This window comes from Chiloscyllium punctatum, chromosome 27 (assembly GCF_047496795.1).
Source record: "Chiloscyllium punctatum isolate Juve2018m chromosome 27, sChiPun1.3, whole genome shotgun sequence".
NCBI classification, from domain to species: Eukaryota; Metazoa; Chordata; class Chondrichthyes; order Orectolobiformes; family Hemiscylliidae; genus Chiloscyllium; species Chiloscyllium punctatum.
Genome location: NC_092765.1, coordinates 28799393 through 28815772, shown reverse-complemented (window position 1 = coordinate 28815772; position 16380 = coordinate 28799393). Strand labels below are relative to the sequence as shown.

The 16380-nt window shown below is 41.4% G+C and overlaps 1 protein-coding gene across 3 annotated transcripts in view; it reads right to left on the bottom strand.

The window, feature by feature from the left end:
- The window catches only part of LOC140453590 (protein argonaute-4), a 105962-nt gene that overhangs the window by 10355 nt on the left and 79227 nt on the right, over positions 1-16380 (bottom strand). For all 3 annotated transcript variants that reach the window (XM_072548398.1, XM_072548399.1, XM_072548400.1), the window contains exons 16-18: positions 14081-14215; positions 5221-5322; positions 4754-4953 (exon numbers count right to left, since the gene is read on the bottom strand). In XM_072548398.1, the coding sequence (XP_072404499.1) occupies positions 4754-4953; positions 5221-5322; positions 14081-14215 (437 nt within the window). The remainder of the gene's footprint in view (positions 1-4753; positions 4954-5220; positions 5323-14080; positions 14216-16380) is intronic.

The window sequence follows — 16380 nt, the reverse complement described above, 5'->3', positions numbered from 1 at the left end:
AGTATCCCCACCTGATGGAAAAATTCCCAGCATCCACCCTTTCTAAGTCATGCATTATCTTGTAACTTTATCAGATCTCCCCCAGGATTCTCAGCCGTTCATCATATATTAGGCCTACCATTCTAGGGATCATCCGTGTGAATCTCTACTAGACACGCTACAGTGCCAATATGTCCTTCCTGAGGCGTGGGGCCTAAAAACTGGACACAATATTCCAAATGGGGCCTAACCCGATCTTTATGAAGTCTCAGGTCGCTGCTTTTACATTCCAACCCTCTTGAGATAAATGACAACATTACATTTGCTTTCTTAACCATCTGCAAGTCAACCTTTAGAGAATCCTGGACAAGCACTCCCAGAGATATTGGCCATTTGGCATTATGAAAGCTGAAATTGCCTTTGCCCTCTCTGACAGAGGTACTTGCCAGTAGCGTCTGAGCAAGTCCAACTTAGAAATGCAAGTTGCTTGTCCCACTTTTCGACAAAGTCCTCCAATTGCAGAATTGGATAACCAGTCTTTGTAAGTGTTGACTTTACAAGAGTTGACACACAACTGTTGAGTGCCATCTGGCTTTGGCACCACGACTATTGCTGAGCTCCAATCAAAGTAACTTACTTTGATTATGCCATCTTGGAGCATATGCTCTATCTCCTTCTGAACCTGTCCCAACTTTACAGGGTTATGCCTACAAGCATGTTGCTTAATCAGAACAACATCTATCTCTAAGTCATGCACAATTAGGTTAACACTTCCCAGTTTATTTCTGCATATCTCCCCATGTGATAGTAATAAGTCTTTCTGGTCATTTTGATTTTCTCATGGAAGGTAACTCAATAACTTATCCTAATTTTTGATAACTTCCTCATTATCCAATTTGATTTGAGGAATGTCCAATTCAGAATCCTCTGAACTTGCTTCTTCCTTCTGTGCTGTAATCATTAACACCTTCACCTCTTGCCTCCCTATCAAAATACCTTTTGAGCATATTCACATGACACACACAGATTTCTCCAGTCTGGAGTCCTTGTCAAGTAGTTCACCTCACTCAATTTCTTCTCTATTCGATACGGTCCACTAAACCTTGCTTTTCAAGGCTCACCTGTTACTGGAAGTAACACCAATATCTTATCCTCAATTGCAAAATTACAAATTTGTGATTTCTTATCTGCTTCCTGTTTCATTGTATGCTGTGATACTTTTAAAATGCTGTCTAGCCAACTCTCCAGCCCTATTTAATCATTCTCTAAAATTTGACACAAATGGGTGGTCTCTGAATTCTGACTTAATTTCTCCTTTATCAATTTTGATGGTGCCCTTACTTCATGCCCAAACATTAAATCAAATGAACTGAATTTGGTACATTCATTTGGTGCATCTCTGATCGCAAAAAGTATCAATGGAGCTCCTTTATCCCAATCATCTGGATAATCCTGACCATAAGTCCTCGATAAGGTCTTCAGTGTTTGATGCCATCTCTCTGCTGTCCCTGCAGATCTGGATGGAACGCGGTAGATTTGAATTGCTTTATTCCCAAGTTATCCATAACCTCCTTGAAGAGTTTGGATGTGAAGTTAGATTTTTGATCTGACTGGATCTCTACTAGTGTTCCGTATCTAGTAAAAAAAATTTAAGTAACTCTTCTATAGCCCTGTTAGCTGCGATGTTGCATAATGTGATTGCCTTTGAAAATCTAGTCGATACATCCATTGTTAATAAATACTTATTTCACATTTTGTTTGAGGTAGGGGTCCTACACAATCAAAACGCTTGTGGAAGGTTCCTCAAATGCTGGAATAGCTATTCAAGCTACAGCTTTTAGTACTGCTTGTCGTTTTCCAAGTAGCTGACAGGTATGACATCTGGCAAAATTCACCTACATCCTGTGTAGTCCAGGCCAGTAAAAACATCTTTGTATTTTAGCCTGTGTTTTCCTCACCCCTAAAAGACCTCCAAGTGATAGCTCCACTCAGCACCTCCTTTCTATACCCTACTGGCAAAAACAATATAATGAATCTCTGCCCATTTCTCATTTGTTTGACTGTGCAATGATCTCCACTTCCTCATTAAGACATCACTTATCATACAGTCAGAGAGATATACAGCATGGAAACAGACCCTTCGGTCCAACACGTCCATGCCGACCAGATATCCCAACCCAATCTAGTCCCACCTGCCAGCACTCAGCCCTTATCCCTCTAAACCCTTCCTATTCATGTACCCATCCAGATGCCTCTTAAAAGTGTTACAATTGTACCAGTCTCCACCAGTTCCTCTGGCAGCTCATTCCATTCTCTGCGTGAAAAAGTTGCCCCGTAGGTCTCATATTTCCCCTCTCACCCTAAGCCTAAGCCTATGCCCTCTAGTTCTGGACTCCCTGACCCCAGGGAAAAGACTGTCTATTTATCCTATCCATGCCCCTCAATCTCTGTGTGGTAAAACCATCTGGCAGAAAGCTTGTGCAAAAAAAAAAGCATTTTTTGCAGGTCCCTCTTGCAACCATACATTTTCATAAAGATTTACAACTTATTTTGTCAATTTAAGTACTTATAATTTGGCTACTCAGAAATGTAAAGATATTTGGAGATACGTTTGCTATTGGTGAGATGTACAAAACCTCTTCAAAACTTATTTTAAAAACCCAAAACTACTATCAAAAAGAGAAACAGGTTAGGTTTAGAATTGTAAATCACAAACTTCATAGAAAAAAAAACTCAGTTTTAAAAGGATCTAAGTAGTCAAATCATTTGAAACCATGAATTTAAGACCCTTGCATATTGAAGTGACTTATTACGCACAGTATTACTCAGGTAGATGGTCAAATTTAAAAGAGAATTGCTTGGAACAATGTTATAAACTTTAGGATTACCAAAGCTGATCACAAACCCCCAGCAATGCCCTGGTCATTTACTCCAATAGGGAGAAAATGATTGCCTCATTAGAAATGAAAATCATTTGCTCAAGTGAAAATGGTTTTTAAAAAAGCAAATATATTCTATTCCTCCAACCCATGTGCTCCCTTTCATACAGGAATGTGGAACATGATAATATTCTCAGTGAGTTAACAGGTGACACAGAGTGAGGTGGTCAAATTTGATATCCTTTATCTCCATAAGCTCTGTTCTCTGCGTAACACTTCTTTATGACTCAAAAAATTGAAAACTCAACACCAAAAAGACCCAAAATTTGAACTCTAGTTGATACCTAAATAACTAATTTAACTTTAGCATTTCTGATAAAGGATTTTGTTAAAGCTTATCATTTATTCATCAGCACAATTTGCAAGAAATATGTAATATAAAAACAACATTTATTACACTGGATTATTGCAGAGTGGGGCTGGTTGGATGACTCGCGAATTTCAAGTAGTAAGCACATTGACAGCCAACTGCAAAGCTTTGTTTAAATTTTAAACAGGAAAACTGAGTCAGATTGGTCAAGGCATTGTCCTGAGAAACAAACCAGAGAATGGCTGTCGCCTGTTTTGTGGAGTTGAAACAAGTGCAACATGTATAGGGAGTTCTTTCTGTTGCAAGAACAGGGCTGTGTATTAATAGGTGTAGCTTCTAACACATGCAAGTGCATGATACTGCGAGTTGATTGACTATACTAAAATCAGTTGTCAGCATAAATTCTTTGCTGACTCAGGAATATTTAACAAACATGGTCCATTTGCAGAATCATATTTGATGTTGGATAGTATGTTTGCCATTTTGCAAGCACATACTAGTTGAGTTTACAAACAGCCAAAAGGATACACTACCAGTCTACGGGATGTACAGACTACATACCTGGCATCACTGAATTTCATGCACCTTACTCATCCATGTGATAGGCAGAATGTCTTTGGACTTGACAGCAAGGTTTCATCAGTGGTGTACACCACTGGTATTGCTACTACATCATAGCAGCATGAAACAGCCAGCTTCATCTATTGTTTAAACATTTGAGATACTTCACCCTTCTACAGTAATCAGAGTTACAGTGAGTATTTTCCAGAACCAAATGGGATAACCTTAGACCTATTCGTGAATTTGAACGACATACAACAAGAAATCTCATCAGCGCAGTCATTATTCTGGAGGATGACTGACATGCTATGGTTTAGCACAAAGCTTGCATGGTGAATAAATGGGGTAAGCCCTATTTAAAAAAGGTTGCCAAAAAGGCAAACCTTATAGAAACAAAAGAAAATAGCACAAGAACAGGCCCTTCTGCCCTCCAAGCCTGCATTGCCACATTTTGCCCTTCCATACTAAAACTATAGTGCATCTTACTGTTGGAATCCCAACATGTACAAATGAGCAGTGAAGATAGGCCTTCAGTCAAGGAGCCCTGCCATTTTCACAACTGTGACATTAAGGAAAGGGTGGTCATTTAACTGCACCATTTCAAAAGTGAACTTGAATGAAAGATGGAGCCCATTAAGATTTTTAAAGGAAATTTTTATATACATCTGCAAACCTAAATATAGCAAACATATCTATTTTTCACAAAAATACAAAGTTCAGGAGGTTAGATAGTATCCCACTGAAGGCACATTTCTCAAGGAACCCATTAACAAGGTCTGAGTGCGCTGGACAGTTAGGATTCCATATCAACGGCATCTATTTGGGCATATTTTAACATTACATGCAGGGATGCCAAAAAAGTACAAATCCTGTGATATTACATCTAAAAAATGGAGAAATTCACTTTTCTCAAAAAGGCTATCACTATAATACCAAAATTACAGAGCCAGGCTAAAATTTTTACCTGTCGTGATCTTTGTCCACAAGGTGGTATCTTGCTCGAAATGCAACCAGTCTGGCATAATACGCTGGCGCAGGAATAGAGACAGAACGCGTGCATCGTACATAAGTGTGACACAACTGATAGGTAAGGAGCTGCAATTCATCAGCCGAGAAGCAGTTGTCATCCCACAAGACATGATAGTGCGAAGGACGACTGGTACCCTAAGAATACAAACAAAATGGTATTAAATGCTATCTATGAGGACAGAGAATATGTCAGGGATTCTTATTCAGCAGTAAAGTTTAAATCTTTAAAACAATCAGGTCAATAAATATTCACACATTTTTCAAAGAATTCAGCAGACAGCTGAAGCAAACAAGAGTCTGCAAAAAGAATGCATGCTTACCCAATCTTTGGGAAAAAATGCAAAAACTTGGAAATTTTAAATAAGTTTAAATATTAAAACAAGGTGACAGAAAGCATTGTACCTGAATTCCTGCATGGCTACAGAGATAGAAATCAAACTCAGATGGATGAGTGATGGTGTTGTCTACAGTTGTGCCAGCGGGAACATTGCCACTTTTACCCACCTGTCAATGAAGAATAAGTTGTACTTTAAAAAAAACAAAACTAGAAAGCTATAAATGACAAGCATGTTGATTGAAAAAAGTAACACATCTCTAGCTTACTTCTTAAGCTGAAGATACCTACAGTACAGTCCAGCCAAGTACTGTTGAAGTTTAGTCTTTCTTGCAACACAAAATAACAGCATCTAATCTACATATGCCAGGTTCTAGAAGATCTGTTTCCAGATGCTACTTGAGGGATAAAATATTAACAAAGTAAGTTTTCAAGTGTGCCACGGTATCTTTTATATCCAGGAGCAAAAAAAAAGTGAGGACTGCAGATGCTGGAGGAGAGTTAGGTAAGGGGTAGATGTAGATGTAGGGGTATGGGTGGGTTACGCTTCGGCGGGGCGGTGTGGACTTGTTGGGCTGAAGGGCCTGTTTCCACACTGATTTTGATTACTTAGATTACTTACAGAGTAGAACAGTGTTGTGCTGGAAAAGCACAGCCAGCATCTGAGGAGTAGGAGAATCGACATTTCATGTTCCTCCTGCAGGATGTTGGAGGTAGGGGTGACCACCAATGCTCCTGCCGATTTCACCTGCAGGAAGTGCGGCCAGATCCAGCTCCTCACAGACCACGTTAGGGAACTGGAGTTGGATGAACTGAGGATTATTCAAGAGGCTGAGGGGGTGATAGATAGAAGCTACAGGGACATAGTTATGCTAGAGAACAGAGGTAGTTGGGTAACAGTTAGAGGTGGGAAGGTGAGGAAGCATGCAGTGCAGGGATCCCCTGTGGTGGTTCCCCTCAACAATAAGTATACCGCTTTGGATACTGTTGGGGACAGCCTAGTAGGGGTAAGCTGCAGTGACCGGATCTCTGGCACGAGGTCCAGCTCTGAGGCCCAGAAGGGAAAGGGGGAGAGGTGGAGAGCGCTAGTTATAGGAGACTTTATAGTTTGAGGGACAGACAGGCGGTTCTGTGGACATGGGCGAGACTCTCGGATGGTTTGCTGCCTCCCAAGTACCAGGGTCTGAGACGTCTCGGACCGTGTCTTCAGAATCCTTAAGGGAGAGGGTGTACAGCCAGAAGTCGTGGTGCACATTGGCACCAATAACATAGGTAGGAAGAGGGGTGGGGGAAGTCATTCAGGAGCTTGGAGTTAGGCTGGAAGCTAAAAGCTAGGACGGACAGAGTCGTCATCGCTGGGTTGTTGCTGCTGCCACGTGACAGTGAGGCAAGGAATAAGGAAAGAGTGCAGTTGAACACGTGGCTGCAAGTATGGTGTAGGAGGGAGGGCTTCAGGTATTTGGACAATTGGACTGCATTCTGGGGAAGGTGGGACCTGTACAAGCAGGACGGGTTGCACCTGAACCAGAAGGGCACGAATATCCTGGGAGGTAGGATTGCTAGCACTCTCCGGGGGGGGGGGGGGGGGGGGGGGTTTAAAAACTAATTTGGCAGGGGGATGGGATTGGACTTTTAGTCCAGCAAGTCGGTTAGCTGTTTTTCAGGATGTCCAAGAATGTAGGGAGGCTGTGAAGGTAGCACTGACAGAGAATACTTGCGGACACAGATGGGCTCAAGTGCGTATACTTCAATGCAAGGAGTATCAGAAATAAGGTGGGTGAACTTAAGGCATGGATCGGTACTTGGGACTACGATGTTGTGGCCATCACAGAAACGTGGATAGAAGAGGGACAGGAATGGTTGCTGGAGGTTCCTGGTTACAGATGTTTCAGTAAGATTTGGGGGGGGGGGGGGGGGGGGGGGGGGCGGGGGGGGGGGGGGGGCGGGCGGGCGGGGGTGGTAAAACAAAAAGGAGGGGGTGTGGCGTTGCTAATTAGAAATGGTATAACAGTTGCAGAAAGGCGGTTCAAAGGGTGATCTGCCTTTGGAGGTAGTATGGGCTGAAGTCAGAAAATAGGAAAGGAGCAGTCACCTTGTTGGTCGTTTAGTACAGGCCCCCCAATAGCAGCAGAGATGTGGAGAAACAGATTTTGGAAAGGTGCAGAAGCCACAGGGTAGTAGTCATGGGTGATTTCAACTTCCCAAATATTGATTGGAAGCTCTTTAGATCAAGTAGATTGGACAGGGCGGTGTTTGTGCAGTGTGTCTAGGAAGCTTTTCTAACTCAGTATCTAGATTGTCCGACCAGAGGGGAGGCCATATCTGATTTGGTACTTGGTAACGAACCAGGACAAGTGATGGGCTTGTTAGTGGGTGAGCATTTTGGTGATGGTGACCACAATTCTGTGACTTTCACCTTGGTTACGGAGAAAGATAGGTGCGTGCAACAGGGTAGGTTTTACAATTGGGGGAAGGGTAAATACAATACTGCAAGACAGGATTGGAGGAGCATAATGTGGGAGCACAGGCTGTCAGGGAAGGAGGTCGTTGAAATGTGGAACTTTTTCAAGGAACAGATACGATGTCTCCTTGATATGTATGTACCGGTCAGGCAGGAAAGAGATGGTCGGGTGAGGGAACCTTGGTTGACAAGGGATGTTGAATGTCTGGTAAAGAGGAAGGAGGAGGCTTACATAAGGTTGAGGAAACAAGGTTCAGACAGAACGTTGGATGGATACAGGATAGCCAGGAGGGAGCTGAAGAAAGGGATTAGGAGAGCTAAGAGAGGGCATGAAAAATCTTTGGCGGGTAGGATCAAGGATAACCCCAAGGCCTTTTACGCGTTTGTGAGAAACATGGAGAATGACGACAATGAGGGTAGGTCCGATCAAGGACAGTAGTGGGAAACTGTGTATTGAGTCGGAAGAGATAGGAGAGGTCTTGAATGAGCACTTTTCTTCTGTATTTATAAAAGGAGAGGGACCGTATTGTTGAAGAGGAGAATATGAAACTGACTGGTAAGCTAGAGGAAATACTTGTTAGGAAGGAAGAGGTGTTGGGCATTTTGAAAAACTTGAGGATAGACAAGTCCCCCAGGCCTGACTGGATATATCCTAGGATTATGTGGAAAGCAAGAGAGGAAATTGCAGAACCGTTGGCAATGATCTTTTCATCTTCACTGTCAATGGGAGTGGTGCCAGGGGACTGGAGTGGCGAATGTTGTGCCCCTGCTCAAAAAAGGGAACAGGGATAACCCCGGGAATTACAGGCCAGTTAGTCTTACTTCTGTGGTAGGCAAAAGTAATGGAAAGGGTATTGAGGGATAGGATTTATGAGTATCTGGAAAGACACTGCTTGATTAGGGACAGACAGCACGGATTTGTGAGGGGTAGGTCTTGCCTTACAAGTCTTATTGAATTCTTTGAGGAGATGACCAAGCATGTGGATGAGGGTAGAGCAGTGGATGTAGCGTACATGGATTTTAGTAAGGCATTTGATAAGGTTCCCCATGGTAGGCTTATGCGGAAAGTCAGGAGGCATGGGATAGTGGGAAGTTTGGCCAGTTGGATAGAGAACTGGCTAACCGGTCGAAGGCAGAGTGGTGGTAGATGGTAAATGGTAAATATTCAGCCTGGAGCCCAGTTACAAGTGGAGTTTTGCAGGGATCAATTCTGGGTCCTCTGCTGTTTGTAATTTTTATTAATGACTTGGAAGAGGGAGTTGAAGGGTGGGTCAATAAATTTGCAGACGATACGAAGATTGGAGGAGTTGTGGATAGTGAGGAGGTCTGTTGTCGGCTGCAAAGGTACTTAGATAGGATGCAGAGCTGGGCTGAGGAGTGGCAGATGGAGTTCAACCCTGTCAAGTGTGAGGTTGCCCATTTTGGAAGGACAAATAAGAACGCAGACTACAGGGTTAACGGTAGGGTTCTTAGTAAGGTGGAGCAGAGGGATCTTGGGGTCTATGTTCATAGATCTTTGAAAATTGCCACTCAGGTGGATAGAGCTTGGAAGGCGGCCGATGGTGTATTAGTGTTCATTAGCATAGGGATTGAGTTCAAGAGTCGTGAGGTGATGTTGCAGCACAGTTGGAGTACTGTGTGCATTTCTGGTCGTCTCACTTTAGGAAAGATGTGGAAGCTTTGGAGAGGGTGCAGAGAAGATTTACTAGGATGTTGCCTGGAACGGAGAATAGGTCGTACGAGGATAGGTTGAGAGTGCTAGGCCTTTTCTCATTGGAACGGCAAAGGATGAGGGGTGACTTGATAGAGGTTTATAAGATGATTAGGGGAATAGAGTAGACAGTCAGAGACTTCTTCCCCAGGTACAACAGTGTGTTATAAGGGGATATGAATTTAAGATGAAGGATGGAAGGTATTGGCAGGATAGGTTCTTTACAGAGTGTGGTGGGGGCATGGAATGCGCTGCCTGTGTGAGTGGCAGAGTCAGAATCATTGGTGATTTTTAAGCGGCAATTGGATGGGTACATGGATAGATGCTTAAGCTAGGACAAATGTTCAGCACAACATCGTGGGCTGAAGGGCCTGTTCTGTGCTGTATTGTTCTATGTTCTAATGTTCAGGAGTAAGCTCTTCAGCCTGAAGGGCTTATGCCCCAAACATTGATTCCCCTGCTACTCGGATGCTGCCTGACCAGCTGTGCTACCTTTTATATCCACGGAGGGAGCCTCGTTCCAAGATTTCATCCCAAAGTCAGTACCTCAGAGCACTGAAGTATCCACCCAATATGTTCAAGTGCCTAGAGTGAGTCTTAAAAACACACAATTGTCTAATGCAGTTGAATGAGACCATACAAAAAACATTTACAATATGCTGTTTTTTAATTAGATCATAGAGCACATTAATGTAAATCTTGCATGTGAAAATCAAAATTAAACAAATGCTGGTTAAACATCCCTTACAAAAAAGGTCTACGTTGTTTAACATTCAAAAACACCACCCAAACTAAAAAGGAATTTAAACTAAGTATAATTGTGTAAATTAGGCCAGAGCTAAACAGGTGCTTAAGTTTGTGATAGAGAAATTCAGAAACAATTATGGCAAGAAATAGGAGTATGCCGTTTGACCCCTCAAGCCTCTGCCACCATTCAGACATTCCTCATGTCCACCGTAACCCTCAATTCCCCTACTGATCAACAATCTACCTCAAACTTAAATATAGCGAAGAATCTTGCCCACACAGCTCTGTGACAAGTCATTGCAAAGACTCTCAACCCTCAAGAAGTTTCTCTTCATGTCCATCTCAAATTGATGCCCTTTGTTCTGAGATGATGCCCTTGGTGCTAGACTTTACCCATGAGGGGAAACGTCCTCTTAACATTTCCTCTGTCAAGCCCTTCCTTCAAGGAATCCTATAATGTTTCAATTAGATCACTTCTCATTCTTATAAATTCCAATGAGTATAGTGCCAACCAGTTTTGCTCACATGACCATCCCTCCATACCAAGGATCATAGTAATGAACCTTCTCCGAATTGCCTCTAATTAAAATGTTTCCTTAAATAAGGGGACCAAAAACTACACAGTACTCCAGATGTACAAAGTTAAAAATCACACAACACCAGGTTATAGTCCAACAGGTTTAATTGGAAGCACACTAGCTTTCGGAGCGACGCTCTTTTATCAGGTGGTAGTGGAGGGCTCAATCCTAACACACAGAATTTATAGCAAAAATTTGCAGTGTGACGTAACTAAAATTATCCATTGAAAAATAGATTCTGTTAAGCCTTTCATCTGTTAGAATACAGTGATACTTTCACTTCTTTCATGTGGAAATCACAAAACCCTTTTTTTAAAAAGTTGCATTCTCGGGTTAGCCGTTAACAATGGTGATAGCTAGACAATATGTTGAAGGTGTTAGCCCCCTATATTCTCTGTCTATGACCTGATGTTTAGATTGATTCTAATCTAAAAAGTGAGATAACAGAGTTCTACATGAATGTATGCAGTTTTTGAGCAAAGTGCAATGTAACTCTGCAAGTACAAATTCACCACACAAAACATGTGTGCATGTGGGTCTTTGTCTGTCGAGGGCAAGAGGGCAGAGTGTCTTAAGTCTGTGAGGGGGTGCATATGTGAGAGTGTGTGGGTGGGTGTCTGCGTGCGCATCTGTGTGTAAAATTTATATAAAACTCTGATCTCACTTTTTAGATTAGAATCAATCTAAACATCAGGTCATATAGACAGAGAACACAGGGGGCTAACACCTTCAACATATTGTCTAGCTATCACCATTGTTAACAGCTAACCTGAGAATGCAACTTTAAAAAAAGGGTTTTGTGATTTACACATGAAAGAAATGAAACTATCCACTGTATTCTAACAGATGAAAGGTTTAACAGAATCAATTTTTCAATGTATAATTTCAGTTACATCACACTGCAAACTTTTGCTATAAATTCTGTGTTACGATCGAGCCCTCTACAACCACCTGATGAAGGAGTGTTGCTCCGAAACCTGTTGGACTATAACCTGGTGTTGTGTGATTTTTAACTTTGTACACCCTAGTCCAACACTGGCATCTCCAAATCCTACTCCAGATGTGGTCTCACCAGCTCCTTATACAGTTACAGTAAAACTCCCCTACTCTTGTGCTCCAAAACCCTTGAAATATAGGCCAACAATCAGCCTTCTTATTATCTGCTACACTTAATGCTAGGGCCTTCTGTGTTTGGTGCACAACTATCTCAAAGTCCCCTTGGGTTTCAGCGCTCTGCAATTTTTCTCTCAATAATATTCGGTTTTCATTTTCCTTCCAAAATTTACAACTTCACAGTTTCCCAACTTATACTTCATTGGCCAATGTTTTTCCCACTTATTAGTACCTTTCTGTAAACTACTTGCATTTCTCTCAAACTGCCTTTCCACCTATTTTTGTGTTACCTGCAAATATGACTATGGTACATTCACTGCCTTCCTCCAAATCATTAACATATATTATAAACAGTTGTACGCCCAGCACTAATACCCATAAAATTCCACTGGTCATGGGCTGCCAACCTGAAAAAGAATCCCTTATCCCCCCACCTCAATTCTCTATTCATGCCAAGATATTAAAGCAGTGGGCTCTTTCTGATGATTTAATTTTTCAAGGTACCTTGTCAAATACTTTCTCCAAGTCCAAGTACAACATGTCTATTCATTTCCCTCTATCCATTCTTGTTGAGACTTCCCCCCCGCCCCCCAAAAAAAATAAATTAGCCAGACACAATTTTCCTACCAAGTACAGTAAAATCTCTTGCCTCAATAGAAGTGCAGCATAAGCACTGAATCTAATTTTTTTGGTAAACATTATTGGTTGCTTCTCAGAGCAAACATATCCAAAAGGATAAATGTTTACATAGGTCTTTGTTCAAGGTGCTCTCAAGGAACATCATAAAAAGGTGTATGGAGAAAATAAATGTAAAATTTAAAAAAGGTAACAATATTAGAAGGGGACCCTCAAATATGTTTGGTCAAATATAGATTTAAATGCATACAAAAGAGAGACGAAGAGGTCAAAAATCTATTTTGGATCTAAGACAGAGACAAATCTATAACTTAAGGAGAGAGATTTGGTAGAGATTTCAGTACACTAGCTACCAAAAGCTAACTAGCTACAAAGGCCAGTGATAAAGGCCAACTGAATGTCAGAAGAAAAAAGGACAAAGCTGTGAGTTGGTGATAGGAGACCACAAAGTTAGATGGACAGGGTAGGTGGTGCAAAAACAGGACAGATTGGATTGCTACTTCAAGGAGGCATTAATAAACGCCTTGTCGGACCTGAGGGAATACAAAGGGGAGGAAGGATAGCTGAAATAGAATACAAGACAAAAATCATAATTAGTATTTTAGATCAAGCCACAACATTGTCTGGCTGCTGGTCCAAATCGTGTATAGAATCATAGCAACTTTCAGTATGAGAAGTTGTCATTATACTGGTACATACCCCACAAAACGTTTTAGTTTTTGCTCAACATTTCAACTTTCTGTATGTAATCCTTTAAATTCTTCATCAAGTACCTTGCTTTAAAAATTTATTGAAGCAGCTTTCACCACTTTCTTTAGGCAGAACATTCTAAAATCACAGCAAAACAAAATTCTTATCACCCTTCTAGATCTCTCACCACTAATTTTAAATCTGTGAAACAGCTTTGCTATGTTTTCTTCATAGGAGACAGGCATGGAACTATATACCAACAGGACTAATGTGCATTTGTAAAGACCCATATCAGTGTCCAGTACTCCTATTCACTTACAATCGTATCTCACATTTAAAATTAACTACAGTCACCCAGCCAGCCATCTCGACAGCTTTCAAAAATCACTCATTAATTGTACCTATGATGGTACAAGGAATAGTTTCGACTATATTTGTACAGCTTTTATTTATATGTAGTCTTTATAAATGGATAAACTACAACATAACTATTTATGTTAGCATCCTGACATTGTTATTGCCACCTACAAAGGTGCTGTGTGGAGGGAGGTTTGTAATAGGATAGTGGATAGTGACAGATCTCAGCCAAATCAATGCATTAACAGTTGAAAAGCATTGAACTGCTTGTAAAATGCAATACTGTACCATATGTACAGTGATAATTCCGCAAACAAAATGGTTAAAAACTACAATGGCAATTATATAGACAATCCTGAAGGAAATCAAAATGAGTTATTTTTGTGTTCCTGCTTCACAATTTTTGCTCTTTCTATCCTGAAAGCAGTTGTTTCCACAAACATATCAAAGACTAATGGTGTCTTGTCTAGTTAGTTTCTCTTCCCTCATGAAGATTAGAAGGATTGTGGGACAGTAATCGGGAGGGATCATGATGGACACTCCTGCATTATACAGTTTATTTCGAGAACAGAGAATGCATTTACCTAGAGTGATTGTTTTATAACAGCAGCATGTGTGCACATGAGGACACCTACCCGTTCACTTCTGTCAGCACAAAACAGTCGTGTATGATGTCGTTTCTGAACGACAAGGTACGTTATGCCAGGTCTGTAGTCCTCTTCCAGGCTAATGCAGGCTTTCCGAATGGCAATAAGCTCAGGCCAGGCAACCTATATGCAGGTTTGAACAGAAAATGAATTAATGTTGTAAGGACTTTTCTCATTCAATTGAGTGTTATTTTTTATTGTTAATTTTCAGCACATTGCTTATCCTACCAAACCTTGTCCAATAAAAAGGCTGTAGAACATGTTTAAGAGTAGGCCTCTCTAAGGTGACCATTCTTTTCCCAGGCTGAGCAAACTTCAAGCATTCAATACCACTGACTGTGCACAGAGATAAAAATTATGACTGCCAATACTTTTTGGTAGAAAGTTGACATGATTCAGTGTCTCAACAGTAGTGAAACCAAGGTCAGGAATTAGTATTACTGGAAATGATAACCAAACTTATGTATTTGTATGAAGCAACTGTCATGAGGCAGCTGAGCTACTTGAAAAACCCTGGGTTAAGATTCATCCCCAACTGTAACCAAAACCAGGCTTGCAAAGTTGGATAATAAAGTTAATGTACAATGCAATATTTTAGAAATCTGATATTAATGATTGGAAACAATGCATGTATAGAATTTAAATATATAACAGCCAGTTTGTGGGTCTATTACAAAAGAGAACACAGATCTAAAAAATACTTGTTCAAATCATTACAGGTTCAGATGACTGTCTCCAAGAGCTAATGATCAGTAACCAGAAGAATGAAGTGGTTGGCATAAGCACTAGTAGAGGTGACACCAGGGCTCTTATATGCTATGGTAATGTCCCTTCATCTGGGTTAAAAAGGACTGGGTTCAAATCCAACCTACTCCAGACATGTCATAATAACGGGTTGTTAAAAATATCTGCCAGGGGTTGCATGACAATATTTGAACATTTGGGATTTGGGAATGCATTACCTGAAGGCACCCTTCAAGTGGGAACTATATAGATATCTGCAGAGAAAATATTGCATATCGGAGACATAGGGACTTGTGCAAGTTACAATGAAATCACATTTGGATAACCTGAAATTCTGGTTATCAGCCATTCCCATCAGCTGTCAATCAAATCCAATGGGATAACACCCAAGATAAACTGAAGTTTTAGACTGCTGACTTTGACTAATTCAAAGTAGTGTAAAATATAAAAAGAAGTGGCTCAGTGGTTAGCACTGCTGCCTCACAGTGCCAGGGGATCCCGGTTCAATTCTTCCCTTGGTCTCTGTGGAGTTTGCATGTTCTGTGTGGGTTTCCTCCCTCAGTCCAAAGATGTGCACATCAGGTGCATTGGCCATGCTAAATTACCCATGGTGTTCAGGGATAAGCAAGCTACCTGGATTAGCAGGGTTACAAGAACGGGGCGAGTCTGTGTGGAATGCTCTTTGAAGGGTCAGTGTGGGTTGAATGGCCTGCTTCCACACTGTGGGGATTCTATTTAATATTGCATGCAATTCTGGTCTTCTTCCTATCGGAAGGATGTTGTGAAACTTGTAAATCTTTTCTGAACCCTTTCAAGGATGTTGCCAGGGTTGGAGAATTTGAGCTGTAGGGAGAGGCTGAAAAGGCTGGAGCTTTTTCCCCCTGGAATGTCGGATGCTGATGGCTGACCTTAGAGGTTTACAAAATCATGAGGGGCATGGATAGGATAAATAAACAAAGTCTTTTCCCTGGGATTTGGGGGTTGGGGGTGGGGCAGGGTCCAGGACTAGAGGGCATAGTTTTAGGGCGAGAGGGGAAAAAAGATACAAAAACGGACCTAAGGGGCAACTTTGCCACACAGAGGGTGGTGCATGCATGGAATGAGCTACCAGAAGTAGTGGTAGAGGCTGGTACAATTACAACAGTAATTTGGCATCTGGATGGGTATATGAATAGGAAGGTTTTAGATGGATATAAGCCAAGTGCTGGCAAATGGGACAAGATTAGGTTGCAACATCTGGTCAGCGTGGACAAGTTGGACCAAAGGGTCTGTTTCCGTGCTGTACATCTCTATGACTCACTAATGAATCAGAGTAGAGCTAGGCCATCCAACTGTGTAAAATCATGGAACCAATTCATTGTCTGACAACAAGATATCCCTATGAAAGGCAATTCAAATCCTATGGCTAAAATAGTCAGAAAATTAGAAGTGCTTTTGACCAGAGACAAATTGAAGTCAATACAGCAGGTGGACAACTGTGGTGCTGAGCAAGCATGTCTTCTCTCTCTCTCTCTCTCTCATTAGGAAGAGGGTGAAAACCACTA